Source organism: Cinclus cinclus, chromosome Z, assembly GCF_963662255.1.
Source record: "Cinclus cinclus chromosome Z, bCinCin1.1, whole genome shotgun sequence".
NCBI classification, from domain to species: domain Eukaryota; kingdom Metazoa; phylum Chordata; class Aves; order Passeriformes; family Cinclidae; genus Cinclus; species Cinclus cinclus.
In genome coordinates, this window is record NC_085084.1 from 38,733,961 (window position 1) to 38,758,059 (window position 24,099).

At 37.0% G+C, this 24,099-nt stretch overlaps 1 protein-coding gene across 2 annotated transcripts in view; it reads left to right on the plus strand.

The window, feature by feature from the left end:
* The window catches only part of RNF38 (ring finger protein 38), a 107,389-nt gene extending 83,707 nt beyond the window's left edge, over positions 1–23,682 (plus strand). For both annotated transcript variants that reach the window (XM_062513190.1, XM_062513192.1), the window contains 8 exons: positions 2,562–2,729; positions 6,663–6,833; positions 8,453–8,614; positions 11,450–11,556; positions 13,099–13,183; positions 14,652–14,773; positions 15,115–15,214; positions 20,219–23,682. In XM_062513190.1, coding sequence (XP_062369174.1) covers positions 2,562–2,729; positions 6,663–6,833; positions 8,453–8,614; positions 11,450–11,556; positions 13,099–13,183; positions 14,652–14,773; positions 15,115–15,214; positions 20,219–20,281 — 978 coding nt within the window. In that variant the 3' untranslated portion in view covers positions 20,282–23,682. The remainder of the gene's footprint in view (positions 1–2,561; positions 2,730–6,662; positions 6,834–8,452; positions 8,615–11,449; positions 11,557–13,098; positions 13,184–14,651; positions 14,774–15,114; positions 15,215–20,218) is intronic.
* Positions 23,683–24,099: the final 417 nt, after the last annotated feature.

Sequence of the window (24,099 nt, forward strand, 5' to 3'; positions counted from 1 at the left end):
AAGTTCACACTTTTTATAAAGAAGATTGATACTTAAAAAATAATACTTAACAATTTGGCAATGCATGAATTGGCATACTTCTCTATGTCTCTGTCTCAAACCTTTGAAATGCAATTATTTTACTTGTGTAACTAGTTTCTTGCAATAAAGACGTGTTCTGATATTTATATATACTTATATTAATCTGGTATTAATATATACTTATTTTGTATTCTATTTCACATTAAATACCTTAGGTTAGGAGTCATTAAATAGTTAAAATGTGTTATTTAGAGGTAGAATTCACAATGCATATAGTTGGTTGTCTGCATAGCAGCAAAACTCCTGATAGTTTTGTTACATAACTAAATCAACTCTCCAAGCCTAATCAACTTGTTCTTAAATTATGTGAAAAAAAATATATATGTAGTTGGTCCAGAAAGTAAATAATTCACCTCTGTGGCAGCACTTTGTGTAGAATTCTGTAACTGATAACCTGTAAAAGAAGTTTTGGGCCTCTCACTACAAGGAGGACAAAGCATTGATGGAGCATGTCCTTGAAGAGCAATGGAACTGGTGAAGGTGCTGGAGCACAAATTGTATGAGGAGTGGCTGAGGGAGCTGCGTGTGTTTAGCCGGGAGAAAAGGAGGCTCTGGGAGGACCTTACCTAAAACTACATGAAAGGAAGTTGTAACCTGGTGATTTCCCAAGTAACAAGTGACAGGACAAGAAGAAATTGCACCAAATTTCTCAAGGGTAGTTTAGATTGGACATTCGGTAAAATTACTGAAAGGATTGTCAAGCATTGGAACTGGCCTGGAGGTATTTAAAAGACACATGGGTTGGCAATTACAGATGTGATTTAGGAGTGGCAGTGCTGGGTTAATGGTTGGACTTGATGAACTTAGGGTTTTTTTTCCCACCTAAATGATTCTGTGATCCTGTTGACGTAACATTTGTTGTTGTCTACTAAACTAACAGGCCACAGCACAAGTACACTAGTTGCGACATAGTCATAATAGACCTGGCATGAACTCCCATGTCCATATCAGAAGCTGCATGTGCACAGAATGCAGCTGTTACAGCTGTGCTTAAAAGCTGGTTTGCACTCAGTGCATTTGCATAGCCCTGGTGCATCATACTATGTGTGCAGTGCCGTTCTAGCAGGGAAGTATTTGCATTTGGGACCAGGTGCATGGATGGATGCCAATACCATTCTAGCAGTCTCACAAAGTCACATTTTTAACATTTCTGCTGGAAATCAAGTTATGTGCTTGCTTTATGTTTTAAGCTCATGACAAATCTGGCTGAACAGTTTTCCATCCCACTGCCAAACACTGTCTATGATCAGATAGATGTCAGTATTTTAAGATTGACCGAGTTCTTCCATGGTGCTGCTTTCCAATTCAAGGACATTTTTAGAAGTAATTTATTATTATTATTATTATTATTATTGTGACCAATGAACTTTCCAGGATCACATGTATCATCGCACTTATGCCCAGCTTTTGTAGCAGAGCCAGAACTGGTTCAAGTCCAGTGTCTTTCCTGAGACTTGTTTCTGTCTATTATTGATAGCTGAGATTTTAATCTGTGTTCAGTTATCTATTTTGATCTCTTTTTCTGGCTGTACACTACCAGTTTGGTAGTTTAGCTCTCTTTACTCATTCTTACCTTCCTGAAGAACTGTTCTTGTTCCATTTTAAATAAGAAGGTTCTATTTTGGCTGATCGTGACAGAAGAGAGAGCTTTGAAAATAATTAGTTTCAATTAATCTGTGCTGCCTGACTCTTAATCCTGTTAAAAGATTGCTCAGTGTTAAAAAATCCAACAAAACAAAGCCAACAACAAAATCTAAACAAGCAAACATCTCATGTGATTTCTAGGTCAAGGATATCTTTGGATCTTAGATTGATGATTAAATTTTAGGGATTGCCACTAGTTAGAAAATTGTGTTACATAGTTTCCTAATATGAATCTGGATTGTTAGGGTCTGCTGCCTCTTAGTCATGTTAACTTTTCCTTTTCATCTTTCTTGCTAGCTGTTGTTGCTTTAATTGGGAATTTAGTTTAAGTTCTGGCATAAAAGTGAATTGAGAGTGGTCTCTTTGGAAGAAATCTGGAAAACAGTTTTGTTGTTAAAAGATAGAAGTCTCTTGAGTTAATATTGTATCAGTCCCTTCAGAACAGAGAAAATTCTTGAGCTTCTTGTAGATTAGCTTTTATGTGGGAGTTACTACCTTTTTATTTCTTAAGAATTAACCGTGGGAACAGAAGAGAGGGTAGACTTAGTAGACTTAGTAGTTTGATGTGCTTCTGAGTGACTAAGGTGCCACTGAAGTTTTAACATGTTAAGATGAGAGATGCCTCTTGCCCAGAAATTCTGATCAATAAATAACATTCCACTGATAAAAAACATTTTAATGAATGGAGATTACAACCATGTGCCTTCTAATACACTTTGTGACTGTATTATTTTTCTGATCTGTAAGTAAAAGCTTATTATCTTACTGTGCTGTACAACAGTGTTAAGACTTTGCAGTAAGTTATTAAATCCATCTTTCTTTTCCTTTTGCTGCAGATCCATCAGGGCACAGTTCCTGTTTCATACACAGTGACAACTGTGGCTCCGCATGGGATACCACTTTGCACAGGCCAGCACATTCCAGCCTGCAGCACACAGCAGGTCCCAGGGTGCTCAGTGGTTTTCAGTGGCCAGCACCTTCCAGTTTGCAGTGTGCCTCCCCCAGTAAGTGGGTCTCTCTAACTACACCAGCTTCAATCTGTTTTTTTAGTAAAAATCTATGTCATACACAGTACTATATACAGCATCTAGTGAACACTTTTGATGTTTGTATAATATTGGTCTCTGCCAGCAGTACATAACTTTGCTTTTCCTGTAGTGCATTCTGTGACATGAATAAGCCTGTGTGGCACCGAAACAAAACCCTTGATATGATCCATCTATTTCTTTGGGTTGCTTATGAAGAGTAAGGGCAATTTCTGTTTATCATGCCTGGGTACCATTTATCCTCATGAGAGGCAACAAGGTCTGCAGCATGCTGCTGGTTAGTCTGGAGTATTTGTGAGAATCAGTTTCCCTTAACCTGTCAAATTGTTGAAAATCTCTTACATACGCTGTAATGTATGTAATGTACATAAGCTGTAATGTAAATCCTGGGGCAGCATGAGAGACAGCCATTTTCTTCTGTTTAGTGGTGGTGTTAGTGGAATAAAGCAATATCAGAATAAGTAGCAAGAAACTGGAACAATACTTACTGACATAGTAAATTCAGCAAGGAAAAAAGCAGCATGTCCTAAGGAACAACAGAAAAAAGTCTGAAACTGTTCTGGGGCTTAAGAAAATCCATCCAATGGTTACTGATAATCTTAACCCTATGCTTTGAATAGGTATATTATCTGTGCAGTTCATAAAATGCTTTGTAATCCGATAATGCAGTTGCCCTTTTAATACATACAGGAGTAAAGCTCTGGTTTTTGTTTTGGATGTGGAACAGTTAATCAAGTGTGTTGAGAGAATAGAACCAGTGCAAGTGAATATATACAGTTACATTTCTGTAGCATTAGCAGGCAGACTTTATGCTTTCTTCTGTTCAAGCATAAAATTGAGGAACAGTTTTAAGTTGAGAGGAGGCTCTGGAGGTTGTCTGGTGGTCACCTGCTGCAGCTTCCAAGTGTGGAGATTTCATAACGCCTCTAAGCTTCTGCTCCAGTGTTTGACTGTCCTTGTGATGAAGAATTTCCTGTGTATGTCTGCTTGAGTTTTCTTCGTTGCATCTTGGTCCTTGTGCTTTTTCACTTTGCTTCTTGAGGAGGACTTGGATTCTTCCAGTCTGCTCTCGGGAAGTAGACACAGGGGTAAGGTTTTTGCTTAGTTTTCTCTTTTTAAAGAAGAGCAAGTCTAGTGCTGCCACATCTTTTATGCAGTTTTGTCCAAGTCAGTGATCATCATGACTTTCACCAAGACTTGGTCATTTTCTTGTCATTGTCTCTGGCACTGGGACACTCAAAATTGGGTCCAGGACTTGAGATTAATGCCACAGTTTCTGAATGGAGGGGCAGAATCACTTCACTGGTTTCACCAGTTGCTTTCTTAGCCGTGCGGCCCAGCATACCATAGGCATTTTTGACTAAGTATACTGTGGGTATTGTGTACCACAACCCCACTTCTTTTTCCTGCAAATCTGACTGCAACCAGTTGGTCTCAGAGTTTCTTAATCCGTGGAGTTACTCTTTTCCAGTGCCAGACTTCACATTTGTCTTTGAATTTTAAATAGCTCCTGTTGGCCAGTTTCTCCAGCCTTTGAAAATACATCTCAAAGGTAGCCCATGCCCTCCCTTGAGCATGTCACCTTGCTCACCAGCTTCATCTGTGAACTTTCCTTTTGTTATTTTAACATTTGTCTCTCTCACTGCATGTGTAGCTATGAAGTAAACAAATGCCTTTTATTAAATGGCCTCATCAGTTTTAAAAGTTCTTCAAAGAACAAGATGGCATCCAGAGGGGCATGGACAGGCTTGAGGAATGGGCCCGTATGAAATCTCATGTGGTGTAACAAGACCAAACACAAAGTGCTGCACATGGGTCATACCAGCACAGGCTGGGGATGAACAGATGGAGAGCAGCCCTGTGAGAAGACTTGGGGGTGCTGGTGGGTGAGAGGCTGCACATGACCCAGCCATGAGCACTCCCAGCCCAGAAAGCCAAACGTCCTGGGCTGCATCCAGGGCAGCGTGGGCAGCAGGGGAGGGAGGGGATTCTGTCCCTCTGCTCTGCTCTGGTGAGACCCCAGCTGGAACCCTGCATCCAGCTCTGGGGTCCCAGCACAGGAAGGACACAGAACTGCTGGAGGCTCTCCAGAGGAGGAACACCAAGATGATCGGAGGGATGGAGCACCTCTCCTATGATGAAAGGCAGAGAAAATTAGGTTTGTTCAGCCTGGAAGAAAGAAGGCTTTGAGGTACCCTAATTCCAGTACTTGAAGGGAGCCTACAAGAACTGAGGACAGACTTTTTGCAAGGGCATGTAGTGACAGAAGAAGATGGGGCTTTAAACTGAAAAAGAGTAGGTTTAAATTGGATAATAGGAAAAAAAATCTTTACTGTGAAGGTGAGGCACTGCAACAAGTTTCCCAGGAAAATTATATATTCATCCCTGAAAATGTTCAAGGACAGATTGGATGAAGCTCTGAGCAACCTGGTCTAGTGAAGGGTGTCCCTGCCCATGGCAAGGAGTTTGGAGCAAAACGATCTTTTAAGGTACCTTCCAATGCAGGTCATTCTGTATGTCCAAACTGAAGAACTTTTTTTAAAACTTGGATATGTAAACAGGTAGTTTTCATTTCTTTCTGCTTGGAAGTTAGTGTGGCCTTGATTTACTCTTAACTCTAAAAAGTAACATGGGCATAGCACAAATCAAACATTTCCAAACTTATATAGGAGCTATGGTAATCTTCACCAAGTAGAATCCTGTTTCAGTGTTTCCCAAAGAATCTCATGTTTTGAAGAAGACTGTGAGATGTTGTACCTGCAGATTTATCTTCAGCTGTTTCAGAAAGCTAGAAACACTTGTTTATGTTATTTGTTTTAGAAAAAATGTATTGTAACTGAGAGAAAAGAATAGTCAGCATTTAAATTAAAAATAGTAGTTGGATCAAATTATTCCACTAGTGTTTTCGTGCATTTGGAGGTTTATATTTGGTCATGGTCATAGCAAATTAAGATGGTAGTTTCACCTCCACTACTGAAATCTAACTTTTAGTTAATTCCTTTTACCATTTTATGCTGTTTTAGTCAGTATGTGAATGTATGCTAATAAAAACTAATAAAAAAATATGGGAGATCAAAGCTGGGTAATTGTTCTTTTCAAGATTTGATAATGAATATATTAATTGAATTCTCTTGTAATTGCTAAAATTGTAAAATAAATGCCTGACAGTCTCATATTGGACCAAAGCACAACAAAAAAGAGAATGCAGGTTCCTTTCTCCTCCATATGTAAAGGTGAAAGTAAAATTGAGCAATGCCACAAAGCACATTCCTGTTCCCCTGCAGTGCCTTCATCATTTTATTGTTCAAACATTAGTGCCCAAAGTTGCTTTTGTGTCAGGAATTTAAAGGAGGAGAGAAAAAGAGCTATTTCCTGTATTATCTGTCTCTAGGGAGCTGCTTTTAGAGCTAAGGACTCACCCAAAATGGAGCAGACTGTATGAATTATTCATAGGCAGAAGAGGTCTTTAGGCAGTCTGACAGCTGAGTCCCTCAGCTGCATCTAGAGCCTAAAGTGGTTACAAGACCATTAGTTTGGCATGTTGTTTTGGTGATGATGTGTGAAAAATAAAATTAACAAGGATAACTGTTATCTGCTCATCACTTAGGAGCCTGTCTAATCCTGGAGTATTGAAAATCCAGACTCCTGGTGACCTCATGAGCACCTAGCAGATGTCACACTATGCTGCTTCCTAGAGCCTGTTCTGTAGTAATCACTGTTCCTTGGGTATTTGGATGACCTATTATTTATTTGTATTTTGCAGGCTTTTTCAGTAAGGCTAAAGAACTGTTCTGTTCCAGTTGTCTATTTCCATAATAAATACATAGAATATGGAACACTGTGTAGGGAATGTTTGTGCTACAAAAATGTATTGTTTTCATTTTATTTCAGATGCTTCAGGCGTGCTCAGTCCAGCACCTACCTGTACCATATGCTGCATTTCCACCCCTCATTTCTAGTGACCCATTCCTTTTGCATCCTCCTCATATCTCTACACACCACCCTCCTCACTTACCTCCTCCAGGACAATTTGTTCCTTTCCAAGCACAGCAGTCACGGTCGGTAAGTAATGCTTCTTACCCCACTCTGAGTAGAACTGGTGGGCTGGATGGGCACATAGTACTGATACCTGATTGAGGAAACAAGGATTTTCTTTCAAATTGTAACCACTTGGTATGAAGATGAAAAAATATTTCTGAAGTTCAGTGTTTCACATCAGATTTCGTCATTGACTGTGCTGTTTCTTCATAGGCTTTTACTTCTCTCAGAAAGATGGGTGTTTCCTTCACCATCAGGTATTTCTTTTCCAGGGAGCAGAATAGAATCCAGAGAAGGTTGTGTAAGCATAGTAAGCATCTCAGAGAAAAGCTTAGCAGAGAAAAAAAGCACAGCGTTGCTTTTATTTCATGTTTCTTTTGTATTACTTGATTAATTTTTAAATGACCAGTCTTTTTCCTAGGACATTTTACACTTATGAAAGTTAATGATGTTCCTGCTTAAGCAGATGTGGCTTAGTGAAATGGACTATGGCAACATGGGAAAATGTGATCCTGTTTTGGATTTAGGGGGAAATCAGGTTTGCAGTTCTGGCCTACCACTCTTTCTATGTGGCTATCTGAGTACTTGTCCATTTGTTTGCCCTGGTGAGAAGAAGACCCAGATATTTCTTTAACACAGAAATACGATATAGCTTTATTGTTGTGAACACTGCTGAGACTCCTTCATGCCATGTCTCTGATGTGGATAGGGTTGTAATCACTTCATTGCAGTGATGGGAGAACAGTTTCCATCATCCTAACAGAGTGGGTTTTTTGTGGTAGAAATCTTTGCAAGACTTAGCTTTAGAAAATGTATGAACTCAGGTCTTAGCTTGATTTGCTTACTTAGGTTTTTAACTAGGTTTGTCTGTCAGCTTTCAGCTCTGCCAAAAAGCTTGTATTGTAGTGGTTTAAGAATATCTTGTTCATTCCGTGTAACAGGAAAACAGAATATTACTTTGGTTCTACAAGGTGGCTTTCTTAGCTGAATTTCTTGAAATGGTGGAATTCAGTGAAAGTAATAGAAAGGTGTATTTATGAAACAGTGAGAATACCTGGTTGTTTCTTGGACACTTTTGGACTCATGTAATAGATTTGAGTAGCAACAAAACTAATCTTGGAATCTCATGCTTCTGAAACCTCAGGACTGCTTGTTAGGACTGCTTGCATGACTCTTCTTGGAAAACATCTACTTTCTGGATATCATTATCAGTTTCATCTACTGGAACCACCATGATTCCTCTCTACTTTTCAGTTTTTCTGGCACAATTTCAGTTCTTGTCTATGGTTGTTTATTTTTTTCTCTTGCATAGTTATACAGTGAGAGCAGCCTGGCAAGAGGGAGAGCAAATATTTATCCTGAAAAGTGCAAGATACAGGAAATTACAGCCACTCCTATATTTGCTAGATCGCATAAATTCCTGGTCTATAAGCGTGGCTAGCTGGAAAAGGTGAATTTATATCAAATGTGTAGTGTTGTCTTTGCTTTTTTTGGGTAGTGTTAATGACCTAGGAATTGTTCACAGAGTTACTATAAAACTGATCATGGCAGCACAGAATATACAGCTGGGACTGCAGTTCTTTACTGGGGAAAAATTTCATCTCTATTATTACAACAAAGGCTATCTCTGTTTTTTTTTGTAGCCACTTCAAAGGATAGAAAATGATGTAGAATTGCTTGGAGAACATCTTCCTGTAGGAGGTTTTACATACCCTCCCTCAGCCCATCCACCAACGTTGCCTCCCTCAGCTCCCCTTCAGTTCTTAGCCCATGATCCATTACACCAGGAGGTGTCATTTGGGGTAGTAAGTATTGTTTTGTATGCTACATTCTCTTTCATACTGCATTAACATTCTTAGTCTTTATTCTGTAGTACATTTTGTTGAAAAAAGTCACACTTCTGCAATCATATTCCATTATTGGAATAGCTGCATACTGTGCTGTTTTCTTTAGACTTATGTTAGTTAAGGGTAATTTAATGGCATCAGCAAATTATATCCAGTAACATTATCTGCAGAGTGCTGCAGCTTTACTTAGAAAATTTTCCATGTTGTCACATAGTCTGTTGCAGGAGTTGTTTAGTACAGTTTAGAAAAACTGTTGTCACTTGTAGTTAATTCTTCATCATATGCTGAGTTTCCACAGCTCAGGAAAGGCTCAATGCTTTAAGAAAAGTTACTCTCTTTAAGCAGTTGTAGAGTGCTTCCATAATTTACACCACACCATATATTATAGAGATAGCCATGTTATAAAGCTTGATTTAATTCAGCTTTTGGGGGATCAATGGACAGTTCAACTGCAGCAGCACAAAATAAAATTAGAAGTGGTGCAGGATAATGTCTGTGTTGAATTTAGTTGAATTGTGACCTTTTGTGGTGTGTCCAGTGGTGCTACTTGTAGGATCTTTGTCTTGTGCTTCAATCTGCAAGTATACTACTCCTGAAATGGGTCAGGGTTGTTTTGTTGTTGTTGTTGTTGTTGTGGTTTTTGTGTGGGTCACTTTTAAAAAAATAAAAAAATACCCCCGTCCTGCCTGTATGATGCTGGGAGAAATAGCTAGATCCCAAGTATAGTTGCTGAAATTTTTTATTGTTTGACATTTGCATCAAGTTGTCAGTGGTTTTAGGGGCATATTGTCATTTAAATTTTAAATAAGAATTAAATTTTAGCCTCTGCATCTGCAGAATATGCAGATATCTTGTCTTTATTCTCCTTGAAATCACAGAACCTAGTCAAATGCTTGCTGCAGTTTTTATAAAGGTTAAAGTAATGCCTACCATTTCAAAAAGTGATCAACCTACTCCTAATCTAAAGGTGTTTCAATGTTTCAACAGATTTTCAATGATGTTTTCAGGCACTATGAGACACTTTGGAGTCCAGGACACTTGAAAGCTTCCATTAACTGCTTGTATATTATTCAGTATGCTTGTTAGATGAATTAGTCTAATCATACATGTTTTGCTTGGAGTCATACTTCATTCATTTTTAAGTTTGGTTGTTAAAGTAGATAGGGAACATAATACCATTTTCTGCAGATTGAAGCATTTATCCTCTCTGATGCTTCAGCTCTGTGTTGTTTATTGCTGAGGCGTAGAATAGAGACATGACAAGTAACCATGTGGCCTTTTATAAAGTAATACTAAATCTTTATAAAGCTTTATTTGCATTAACATTAGAATGGAATAGCTGCATTTCTGATTTTTTTCATTCAATGAACACAACAGTTTCTAACTGTGTTTTTGGATTGCAGTATTCACAAAGCAGTAAAATTCGTGTTTGATATGTCTAGTTTGAGACTTCAACCAAAAGGAACCTGGCTCTTTTGCATTGTGCTTATATTCATATGTTAATTTTATGTATGACCGTGGCTACCTAATTATAATGTTTCCATTGTAAAATTGGGGAATTTTAGGTTACTCATTGGGAGTGTTGGGCTCTTGTGCTTTCAAATTTCAAACATGTAAGAAGAAAAACATGTTAGTAAAGGCTTAGAGCTTTTTTTTTTAAAAAAATTAAAGTCTTAAGGCCCTCAAATATGAATTCAATAGGGATACATGAATTTCACTTGTAGAAAATACAAAACCACTTCCATAAAAGATGAAAAAAAGCACCCTGATTTATCCGTGGAATGGATGCATTGAACCTCTGGGCTTGAGTATCTCTCTATGTGTGGTCCAGCTGCAGAAATTGTACTGATTAAACCTTCCACATACACCTTAAAGGCTTAAATGTAAATATATACCACTGCTTAAAAGTTAGAGGTTTTATAAAGATTTTTTTTTAAATACTCATTTTTAAAGAGTTTTTTAAGAGCATCTTTACTCAACTGCTTATGCACAGGCCTGCATAATAGCACCTGAGCCTTTTATATTTACAGGAGGCTTGGCAATTCATGTCCTGTTTCCCAAACTATACTGACGGTAGACTAAACACATAAGAACTTGCAAGGATTTCTGTTGTATATTACCTCTTTTTCAGATGAATTGGTATGATTGTATATTGTAGATGGGAATAGTAATTTAAAAGTGAGGCTGAGATTCTTTTGGATTTTTTGAATAATGCTTTAATTAAAGTGGATTTGATTATTGAGCGTAGAGATTGAGAATAGAAAATGTTGAATTGTGGGCTCACAGTCTGGATAAGCTTGGAAGGGAGATCATCTGGTTAAGCAGGGCCACCTAAAACTGGGTGTCCAAGACTATGTCCAGCCAGCTTTTGAGTATCTCCAGGAAGGGAGAGTCTGCCATTTCCCTAGGCAACCTGTGACAGTGCTCAGTCACTCTCAGGGTAAAGAAGTGTTTCCTGATGTTCAGACAGAGCCTCCCGTGTTTCAGTCTGTGCTTATTGTCTCTGGGCCTGCCACTGGGCATCACTGAAAAGAGCCTGGCTCCATCTTCTTTGCACCCTCCCTTCAGGTATTTATGTATACACTGATAGGATCCCCAAGCCTTCTCTTCTCCAGACAGGCTCAGCTGTCTCAGCCTTTTCGCACAGATGAGATGCTCCAGTCCCAACTTAGTTACCCTTTGTTGGACTTTCTCCAGTATGTCCATGTCTGTCTTGTGCTGGGGAGCCAAGAACTGGACACAAGGTCCAGTTCCACAAGTTTCATTTGAAGCTTATTTTCTTCTTTCTTACAGCCTTACCCACCTTTTATGCCTCGAAGACTCACAGGGCGCAGCAGATACCGATCACAGCAGCCAATACCACCACATCCTTACCATCCCAGCCTATTACCTTATGTGCTGTAAGTGAAAAGTACATTTGCTTCCATGTAGGCTATTAAGAAGTCAGCAAGCATCTTGGCACTTTTTATGGTTGGTCTCTACCAGAAACCAGGCATATTTCACCTCTCAGAGGAAAACTTATCATTTCTGTGTAAACTTTTCAGCCTACTTTGAATAACCTACACCACTGAACAAGGAAAAATACAAATGAGTAGGATTTTCCAGTGTAGTTTTGTATGTATTTTGAGGCACAGTAGCCTCTTGTTTCTGAACTCTTGATAAAATCTTCAACAGATTTTAAAGCATAGTTCTATGATACTCTTACAGAGGCATATTACATTGTAGGATCAAGTTGTGGGAGTCTTCACTTACGGAATACCTTTATTTGATTTGGTTCTTAATTATGGAACACAAGAGTGGGAACTTCTGTGCTGTGTTACTCTTTACTGGCTGAAGTGCTGCTCTGTCACAGCTGTCACATTTCTGTTGTGCCGCTGATTAGCTGTTTCTAGAAAAGGTGTGGGACCATTAAAATTTAGGAATTACCTGTAGTGTGTTATGTAGACTCTCTGCAAGAAAGTTTGGGTTTATGACATGAGATGTCTTCTGTGTTCTGTATTGGAAGTAAGAATTAAATGTTTGAAAAACAAAGATTAAATTTCTGGTGGCAAAGGTGACATTGACAAAGAAATAATCAAGCACTGACACCAGATCTGTAGGTTCTCTGCACAGTGTCAGATGTGGCATGAAAATGGCACCAGAAATCTGATTCAGCAGAGTTGTTCAACTTCTCATCTTGCAGTCTGAGACTAATGTCATAGCTTCTTGCCTCTTCATTGACAACATGATGTGGCACAGTAATTTCTGATTCTACTGTATTAGTGCTTTGAGATTGTGATTTCCATATTTGTGGATGAAGTTTTGACCCATTGTACTACCTTGGGGGGGGGTAAAAAGACTTACTGAATATAAACCCAGAAAAACATCTCTCTGATCTCTTAGTCTAAAAGGAATCTGGTTTTATGAACATCACAGTACATGACAAAGTGAATTTGTGCTTGCCATCAGGATAGAAGTTTGTCCAGTAGTAAATTCTGTTTATCTTCACTGTGTGTTTTAGGCTTGGAGAAGTTGCAAGACTTCTATGTTGGAGATCTAAATGAACTTAGCATTCCTCTTTTATGGTCTTTTATCTACTTAAAAAAATAAATTTATTTTAAACCAGAATGTCAATTTTTTTGTTGGTTTTTCATCTCCATAGTCTCTGATAATTAAGATATTAGATTATGTAATAAAGCTGAGCTTGGTTAAAAGTACCAAGTGAAATACAAATGCAGTTAAAAAGTCAGCACTCCCAGTATCAGAAAGTTGCAGAAAAAGGTTTTTCCTGTAACTCTTTCATTTCAAATGTCTGTTCTTGACTTCAAACATAATATTTTTGCCAGTTCTGAGAACATGTTGATTTGAGAGGCATCAGAAAGGTTACCTTACACCTGCCAGATGTTTCCTGTGCTTTCCTTCAGCAAGATGCTGAACCTTATCCTTGTTTGCTCTCATGGTAGATCAATGCTCCCAGTGCCACCGGCAGTTGGACCAGCTTTCAGCTTTGAGTTGGATGTGGAAGATGGAGAGGTAGAAAACTATGAGGTTGGTGTGTCTCCTTTAAAGAACAGATGTTAGCTCAAGCAACAGATAAAATTTTATTATATTTTGCTTTTAATCCTGGTTTTGCCTTTCAAATAAATGTTGTGACTCTGGAGACAGAATCCAAAAATGGCCCTTTCAAATTTTATTTGTAATACTGGATATTAGAAGTGCTTAGCTTTCTTTTGTGTCTTTTGCTCTTTCCCAGAATTCACCTTTCCAGGCTAGTAATTGTTAAATTGTTCAACTTTTATGTTCTCCATGCTACTCTTCTCCTTTCAAAATTTAATTAATTTTTAATACCAAACAGAAGTGAACCACTTTCCAAAGAAAAGGGTAAATTGCTGGTTGTATGAGAGTAACTTTTAGAATAGTTTTAATGTCATAAGATGAATTAATCTAAATGTAATGTTTATAAAATTGCCTTATTGGCTTTTCTTCTTGCCCTCAGGGGCAGATGGTATATCACACCTAAAGATGCAGAACCCTCTTAAATATCCTAGATAATTATGGGCCTGTTCCAACTGCTGTTTCATTGCTGGTTCTGAAGCAAATGGATTCCATTTGATTTCTCTTGAGTTAGTCATCATAAACCCTGACTTTTGCATCCCTTTGCTTGTACTCCCTTTAAGATCTCTGCGTAGTTGCACGTCCTTAGTTTAACAATGAGCACTTCTGTAATAACTTCTGTGGTGGTTCAGAAGAAGCAATGTCTTCTGAGAATTTGGGCCATAGTTTCAGTAGTGTAAGAAATCAATACCATTTGGAGCTTCCCTAGGATCTTTCCTATGCATTGTTTCTCTGTCACACTGACGTTGTTTCCTAGGCCCCTCATGAAGGAGTGTGAGTCAAATACATGACAGATTGCCAATTATATGCATGAAAGAATTTCAGTTGCAGTCGTTGGCTTACAGAAAACTGACATAAAAATTAGCAGCCTAAAAAGCGCCTGAAATTTGACAATATGTATTTGTTTTCCAGATTGTAGATAAAAGCTCCATATTTTAATTCAGTTAACCCAAGACATGGAGTGTGAATCATAAACTGCCCCATTAAATATATTATTTCTGTCAGAAGACCAAATTTACATAATCTTATGAAATAAATTAGTTGACAGTTTTTTTCTGGTTACCAGCACTGTTAATTAGGAGTGAGGCAATCCCTCAGAAGCAAATTACTTAGTGGGCTGTGCATGCAATCACAGGACTAACTGTAAATTGGGTCCCTGGGAAGTGGGTTTTGAAATCCCAGAGATAGTATCTTACATAGTTACAAAAATGGTTAAGTTCTGAAAGACTTTCCAAGGAGCTTATATTGTATAGGAGAACTAAAGCTTTAAACGTTTCTTGATAGAAGGGTGTTTTGTGCTAGCAGCTGGGGTAGTGAGATGTGATGATAGTCCCCAGCACTAATGGAACCAGAACCTGTTTGATCAGTGAATTTTTAAATGTCTGGTTTCCATGTTTTGCAGGCGCTGCTGAATTTGGCAGAACGTCTGGGAGAAGCCAAACCACGGGGATTAACAAAAGCAGACATTGAGCAGCTTCCATCCTACAGGTTCAATCCAAACAATCACCAGTCAGAGCAGACACTGTAAGTATACTGATCTCTTCCAAAGGTCCATAATTCAGGCTTGATTAATCCATAAAAAGGCTTGATTTTAATTTCTTTAACTTGCAGTCACAGCAAGGTCAGAAAAGCAAGTATATTTACTTTATGAAGTGAAAGCACAGTAAATAAAAAAAAAACCACAAAACACCCATAAAACCCCACAGAGTCAATTCTCAATTTCCACTGTCAGATGTAGATTGCTGTAGCTAATGAAGGAGTAAAATTGCTACTGTGTTACAATCGTAACTGTAAGGTTTTATATGGAATTGCATATCTATTATACTTACATAGCAAATACATTTGTACTTCATTGTCTTTTTTAGATGTGTGGTGTGCATGTGTGATTTTGAGTCAAGGCAGCTACTTAGAGTCTTACCCTGTAACCACGAGTTCCATGCCAAGTGTGTTGATAAATGGCTGAAGGTAAGAAAAGTAATCCTATCTTAGATGAAATTGCTTATGTAGTTTTGTGGGAGAGGGTGGGGATATTTTGCTGTTCCACTTCATTTCATCTTGTTTTTGTGTTTCTGATATTTAGAAATGCCAGCAGAATGGAAGCACTGCCTAGATACTATATTATTCTAATAACTGGTGAAGATTGTTTCTTCATAATATTTGACACAAGGGAAAATGAATATGAATACAGTTGTCTTCATTGACAGCTCTTACTCTGTTTTCCATTTGATTAAAATAACTGTGCATTTAAGTAATACGTGACATTAAAGAATACTCAAAAAAAGTAAACAATATAGGAGTTATGATACAGAGTTTGATAATGATGGTGGCTTCAATTCTGTTTTACCTAGCTTGCCTAGCAAGAATGAGTACCAACACATTTCCTTATCCACTTTGCTGTTAATTTTAGTTTCTGGGGCAAATAAAGTGGGTTACACATGTACATTTATGGGTAAAAATTATTTACCCATCCAAGAGAATTTGAGCAAAAAAGAAAGGCTCGAGAATCAGGACTGCTTAGTAGGACTACTGATTTAATAGCAGCTTTGCAGAAGGTGAGAACAAGAAGAAATACAAGTAGATTACAGCAGACATTTCTACAGGCTGCGTTGTGCCAGATCTACTGCCAGCAAGGTATTGATTCCTATTATGCCTCAGATTTTGACTATTTTTTTCTATTCTGTGTTAATCCCTTTAGTCCATTGTGTGAAACATTGAAAACTTCAGTGATCCTATGTTGATGTGGTCTCTAGAAAATTACAGATGGTGTTTGTTGTCTTGGAAAAATAAATAAAACCCCCTTGCCTTTATGTCATCATAAATATGGCATCATATCTTATGCAAGTGCTAAAATACTGCGTTCAGAGAATGAAAAAAAATCAAATTAATATTGACAGTATTTTATTTTTTGCTAAGAAGATAGCAAGAATTATGAAAAGGATTTGAAAAAATGGGATGTGAAATTGCCCTTTGGCTACAGTACCCATGGTAGTCTTAAGTCTAAAGCTTCTACAAAATCTAGGGCCAATGTAACTATCTGTATTGCTCATAACTTTTGGTAAAAAGGTTCAAAAGTACCTGAATTCATGTACATGCTCAAGAATCAGCAAGAGGATGATTGTTTTGTTGTCATACTGAAAAGCCACATGCACACACTCCACATAATATTACTAGTTTCTCTCTGCTAGACGTATGCATTTCTATTCACTTACTACAAATTAAGAGTAGAGTCTGTATGTATCAAAGTGGTATTCTTCAGTGTCTCCTTCCTCAAGCAGCATCCACACTACATGTGTCAATCTTTGATTGCATTAAACTCTCTAAGTCACTTGTGGTGTGGACAGTGCGTATCCAGGAATAGTATTCTCTCTATGGGAAAAAAAAAGAGAAAATGTTGTTTGACATGGCCTGTGAGATAGGGGATGCTATAGGTTTATAATGTGGACTTTTTTGAAGACAGCTCTTTCCAGGCTATTAATGCAAAAAAAAAATAAAAATACACCTCTCATTTATAGAACCCCTGATCTACAGATTTCTGAAAGTTAGAGGAACATGTCAGGAAAGTGTCATGCATGTTTGTCTTAGTGCTTCTTTCTTACCTGGCATTGTACACAGGAGTTAATCTCTTTTGGGACTCAGTGTATTACTTTTAAAGTTAAGGGTTAATCCTTTCAATTGCTAATGAACTGGCAATAGAATTTGGAACTGCAGAGTGAAAAAGTAGATTCAGTTTAGTCTGTTTTCATAATCATAGTGTACTATTCTAGCAGTGAAATAGTTTTGCTGATGTTTCTGTCCCATCTTAGAAACTGCATTTTCTAACAAATCTTCACATGTCGTATTTTCTGAAGATTGTCTTTAGAATGAGGTGCAAGCTAAGCAATCAAAATGTAGAGGGGTGCAGTTAAACCTAGTAAAACTTGCATTGACATTTTTATTCCAGAACTGAGTGCAAAACAGGATAGACAAGGTTAAACCATCCTAGTTAAGGATCACTAAGACTTGTACACTGTGTGGGTTTAGTTACAGTGGGACAAAAATGGCATATGGAAATAAAGACTATTTTGTTTTGGAAGCTGTAACAAATTACCTGTAACACCAGTCTATTTTAGTTACAGCCTCTGTCTAAACTTCATTACAGTTAATAAGCTAACATGTGGAAGTGATGATACCTGGAAAATATTTTGTGCTTTTGTTTTGCTTCCATCCTTTCCTTTATGAATTTGATAGCTTTTTTTAATATATCTTGATTGTATAATAGTGTCTGCATCCACCTTATTTGCATCATGTTCATAAATCCTACAAGGGAAAGTTAAAATTATAGCTTTTAGTACTTGTAATGTTATTCCACAAGGTAGAAAAAGAAAAAAAATTACCAGTTAGTCGCTATTTTTTACTGATTTAATCTCATTTATTTGAAAAGTGTGTTACCTAGGAGTATTTCTAGAACTGTGGAGTCAAACTGATTCTTTTTTAAGTTCCATCATATGTCACTTTAGTGACAGGTGTAAGCAAAAGGTTAGTGATTGAATCTGAGTACTTTAAAAATATTCTTCTTGGGTTACCTGCTGGTGATGATGGAGGAGTAAATAAATCTATTTAAAGTTTTGTGGATTGTATGCATGGAATATTTGACATACTATTTTTTAGGTGGTGAGCAAGTAAGAGGAGATGTTCTATAACAGTGCATTAAGTTGCCCACTTTAGCTAAAATACTTTCCTATATAAGCAAACTTAAAGACTTAAGGAGAGAAGATGTAATACAGTGGAGGAAACAACAGAATTAAAAAGGGAGAGGTTATCCTTTTAGTTTTTGTAGAATTCCTAATTCCCATGTTTCACAGTGTTTGGCTCCTTCTTACCCTATATCCTCTAGTATGAACTCTAGTCAAGTATGAACACATGAGAAATGTGTTCTTCAATAAAAGAAAAGTCATCATTCCAAATGAGAGCTTGACACCATGACCTGTCTTCACCCTGAGGGTTTAGAACAACCTTAAAAGGACAACCTGCTTTTATATTTAATGTACTAGGAAATGCTAGGTAGGGAATGCTGTATTATATGTAAGAAAAGACAAACTGTAACTGTGCTTCAACTTATTTCTGATGGACTAACACCAAAGTAGTGCAATGGTTTTTAGAGGATTCTAGTAGCCCTGTAGTTTCATTATCCAAAATGCAGTACAATTTAAATATAAATTTCTATAAAACATAAAAAAAAAAAAACCATTTCATTGTGCAGCACTCTGTAGCTACAGCACAAAATTAAGTCTGCCTGGAAGAGTGGCAAGTTAGAATTACTATATTATGTCCCCTGCACTCCTCTTATGGTGTCAAAGAGTCATATTAAATGCCAAGAGGGGGAAATGAAATTCATGAAAGCACAAGAATGCAACTAAATTTAAAGCAGATGTTCATGTAGGATCTTGAAAAGTTACTTTAAAAGCAGTGGTGTGGTGTCCATGAACATTCATTTTATCCTGGCACAGTAGATCTATTTCTGCAATTCCTGTCAGGAAATTATTCCTACTGAATGCTCTTCTGTGGTGCAAGTGGTTGTTACTTCACTACCAGTCTGAGTGAATAGCTCCTGATTCATTAATCCACTGAATTTAAGAACATACCTTTTTATTTTAAACGTTATATTAGCCAGGCTATATTTAGAATCAGGCACATGAAATGAAATGACTGAGTAAAGACATTTTGAAGTATATTTTGAAACTGCTAGTGAAAGAGAGAGAAAGAAAATTTTAATTGATACTTCCATCCATGATTTGCAAAAATTACAAAGCAGTAAAAATTATGGACGGTGCTAACAGTTGACAGCAGGAAAATTGACAGGAAAAATACACTGTCACTTTTAACTTCCATTACTGAATAATGTTTATCAGTAATACGTAATACATTACTTTCATTGGATTAGTTACTGTTTGGATTTAAAATGTTAGACAAAGACTTCTGAATTCTGGCCAACAGAGTCATATTTCTTGATGCTCTTCACTTGTATTTTATTGAAAAGTCTGGTTGCCTTAGAAGACTTGGAGTACAGTGGTTGGTCCTACAATTTTGGTAACTATGAAATAGAGAATTTGGGACAAAGAAGAGCTCTCTTCACTCTTCTTTGAAAAGGAAGTATTGACTCATAGATGTTACATATTTTTCTGGGGTTTTCTCTCATAATTTGCTAAAATTAAATTAGTCATTTTTTGAAAAGGGGAATGAGAAGCCGGAAATACTTTCTCAGTAGCTTAAGGAATATTACATCTTATCTGTCTTACTTTTTAAGGAAACTAGAAAAGTAAATGAATCACAGGACATATTTTCAGTGTGTGTGCCTTACTAAAGAGGTAAATCTAGGCCTGCTGGTGTGTGTTACTTGAATATCTGCTTGTCATCTTTTCTTTATTTATTTTTTTATTCACCTTCCCCTTTACTTAAAAGCCCTCCCTTTTTCTGCAGATTGCTTTCAGATTTGACCAAGTCTATATGATGTTTTTCTGTGACAATAACTGAATAAACAAAGTATGATGTCATTCCTGATCAGTACTGTTTGTGATAATATGACATCCTCGCACAAAATGTTCATTTGCAGCCCGAAGTGTTTCAATTTGTTTTGGTGGGTTTCTCTACAGCATACAATATAAGTAGTTAGTTGCATCCATCTGACTGCAATATACTGTAATCGTGAATCTGCATTAATGAAACCACCATCACTTAGCTAGAGCCTTATTTGTTGTCTTGCTTTGTCTTTAAAGATAAAAGGCACAATTATTTTTTTTGTAAATGTAATTTTCAATTGGCAAACTCCCCACACCATTCAAACATAGCAAAACAAATTAAGAAAAGGCATAAGCACATTCTGTCTTCTCTTGAATTGCTCTTCAGCGGTCACAGGTGTCAGTGTCACATACACATTATTTTAACAATGTATTTTCCAGTCTGGCTAACCCTCTTGTTTTTCTGGTTTTACAGGCAAATCGTACCTGCCCGATTTGTAGAGCTGATGCTTCAGAAGTGCATCGTGATTCAGAATGACCAATCTAAGAGCACAAATCTGGTTTGGGTGTTTCTGGTCACATGTATATATGAACTCTCTATTGAACTTACCTACACATGTGGCTTCCAGCCTACCCTTTACACAAAAGGGTCAATGGACCTTACTTTGCACTGTGTGACTTAATCAATTATAAAGCTTATAACTAGTCTTCACAGTTACGGGATTGTTATACTAACAAGTGTGATTGGAACTCCAAAGATTTTCTTTTTTTAGCTTAATTTTGTGTGTGCACTAACATTCCCTGGGTTTTGTGTGATCATTCCGAGTATTGCTGCGAGATTACTGTGGATGTGATCTTTTAGCATGTGCTTTTATATAAAAGAAAAACGAAAAAAAAAAAAGTGGTAGCTCCAAACCATATAGCAATCTACCTTATATAGAGCCTTCAGATACTGTGAGTGGGGATGAAAGGTGTGAGTGTGTGCTTGCCTGTGAGGTGAGTGAAGTGTGCTTGTGACTGGGTGTGCGTGCGTGTTTGAGAACCTATATACCAGCATGTACTGAGAACGTATGTGTGTAGTAATAATAATGCTGCAATGTATAATCTTGTGTGTTATTTAAACAGTACTAGTACTGTACACTGGTTCCTTTCCTTGTGTTTGCCGTTGCACACTGAATGCAATGGGTGCAGCAATTACAGACATTTAGTATTTTGTCCCCAGCGTACTTACAGGTGTAAAGACCTTTCTACCTACTACTATTCAAACAAACAGCTGTTATGCTTCCCCTTCACTGGAGGCTTTAAGTGTGTACCACTAAAGAATGCATCGATTGTTCATATGTGAGTAACCTTGGGGGTTTTATCATATGTTAAAGTCCAGATTTTTTAATGGCTGTTTTACAAGTTATTTTATCAATGTAGAGTCGCAATATCACATTTAGCAATATTAATGTTTTCAATTGCTAATATGAATATCAATGCTTTTCTGTTTTCCTTTTAAATTTTTCTAGCTGGGTTTGCCAGTTATGTGTTTCTTCCATGAAAGGAAGCAGAAAGTTCACTGAGGGTAACCTGGTCTTGCGGAACAGCCCTTAATGTTTGCCAATTGTATTTGCTAAGGACATCATCTTTTAGCTTATAAACATTGGCTTTAACCACATACATTCTTTGTCATCAACAAGGAATTTGGTATGTAACTAAAATAACTTGTAAAAGGTTGCAATTTTGTTCCTGCAACTTCATGAATAAAATACATTTTTAGTGTTTTCTCAGAGAAGTAGAATTTCATATTTCTTTCATCCTATCACAAGAGGAGGTAGGTTTTGGTCATTACCTGCAGAATTCAGTTGCCCTGATGCTGCTTCTTTGCCTTCCCTATTTCATGATGAGTGTAATAGGAAGAAGGAACTTCCTAAGTTTTTGCAATCAAGTTTCCAGAGTGCTCCACTAGAGGAGGAATTTGGAATACTTTCCAGAACAGTGCTGTGAAATGAGGGGATAATACCTATTCAAGTGCTCTGAATAATACTTTATTTGGGCCATTATAAAAATGAGCTTTTTTTGTAACATTCACACTGTAAATGTGTCTGATGTGTTCTAGCATGTTTAGATCTGCCTATTCCACAGTTATTAAAAGTATGCACTTTTTGCAATGAAGCTCTTGTCATAAATTCAGTGTCATTACTTTGGTTGCAGCAGCACAAGTGGCACAATTACCAGTATTGCTACAACTTGCTGCCAGTTTCAGCTTTAAGTTTATTCTTTATCATTTCTGATGCTTTTGTATGCTGCTATGCTTTAGTATCAGTCAAAATTTCAAACAGTGTTAGATGTTCTTTGTGCTGGTTTTCCTCTTTGAAGATTTTACAAACCAGTTACAGCTCTTGGTGCAGCTAAATAAAAGCACAATTTTTCCCTATTTCAGATGTTTTTCCCTCTGTTAAGTTATGCAGGTAGTTCTCAAAAACAGTGAAGATTTCCATACCTTACTTAGAAACACTAAAATAAATAAAAATGCTGTTACTTCTACTTCAGAATATTAGAATTTCTTTTTCCTCTCTCCCAGTGGAGTTAAAGAATAGGCTTTTCACAATAGCACCTAGCAGATTAAATTACATGTAATAAAATTTATTTTTTTAAAAAATAAGATCATGTTTAAATAGCATATGCCACGTATGTCTTACAAAACTTAGCCTCTTTTATATAACTGCAAAAGAAAAAAAAATCCGTGTACAGATTTAAACATGACTGATGTTTCTGTGTTTAGTCTTCAGTTCAAAGCATGGAAAGAGGGTACTTTTTCTAAACTTGATACAAGTGAACAAGACACATATTTCTGAAGCCAAGGGAAAATAGTTGTCTTTCTGGAACTGGAGAAATGTCCCTTTTCCCCCACTAAAATTCAGTGAGACAATGGGAGATCTTGGAGATGGAGGGTCTAAGTTGGTAAAATCTTGCAATTAATTGTTGCACTCTTATGGCTCATCTCTTTTGGAATGGTTCTTTGGTTTGCATGGATGAATGTGGACTTGCTTCCCGTGGTTAATGTGTACAAAGAGCACACATGCTTATATGTTTTGAATCAGCTCAGACAGGCTACAACCACATCCTCTGTGGTGGCTGTCAAGGGCAGGGGATTTATGTTCAGCTCTTAACTGCCATGTATTATGCACAGCTGCCATGGTGCCTGACAGCACCTGAATTCAGCAACACTTCTTTTATGTTCATTGCCTTTATGCCATCCAGTGACTCTTTCTCAAAAAAAAAAAAAAAAAAAAAATAGAAAAAATCCAACCTCCAATATGTTTGCTTTATCATATTGGCACTGCTGTGTTTTTTGCATAAACTGTCAATTTAATTTGACATGTTGGTGGATATCAAGGCCTACAGATAATTCCAGTGTCTCATTTTATGACTTCCTTTAGAAAATGAAGTGAGGCCATGTGTTGTACATCATTTTGTACAGGCTCTTGAATGTGACTTCACAGCTGTTAATACAATGCATAATACTTGGGATGAGACTTATCAACTGTTTTAATTTTAATTGTAGAAAACAATTTCTACTGAGTTATCTATGGGCCTTTGTAAAAGCTGTGGTTTTTTCCTTTGGTACATTGTTACCTCATTTCGCTACTTGTGTTTCAGACTTGCTAATTATTATGAAAGCTTATGGTTTTTGTTGGAGTCATATTTTGTTAAGTGTTTTCTTTAAATAATATGCTATTGTATCATTTAACATGTAGTTTTAAATGTATTATAAATATCTGTAACCAAATCATTTGAAGGCTTGATAAATTTTTAACAAAATTTGTACATTTTTTATGAGAGTTACTAGTAATGCTTTACTAGGTAGTGCAATGAATTTTTATTTTTAATCCCTGTGCCCAATTTTGGAGTTGAAAGAGTTGTTCGGTAATAAATGTATGATGTACACTTACACAGATTTGTCCTGTTCTTTCTCTGGGGAGTGTACTGTTTTCTTTTATTACTGGGCATATTTCTGTGTGTGATCACGCAAATTGAAATATTGGTGGCAACAGCCAGTTGTATTGTAGGGGGGCATTTTGCCACCTTAACTGTAGCATACAACTTTTTCTTTATTATTATGTTGAGAGAGCCTAAGAAACTGGTCTGAAATGCTCTAGCTTATTTTTGAGAATGTGAGAATTCAGTGTACTCAAAGCCTTGCCTAAATGTCAGTGTTCTAAACATCTTATTTACTTAGCTGGAAGAAAATCTGTGGGGATGAAGGTGCTGCTTAGGCATATTATTTGCACTGTGTATCAGCTGAATATATGTTACACTTTTGTAGTGCCCTAGCAGTAGTAAGTGATGCATCCTGAATTATAATGGTTT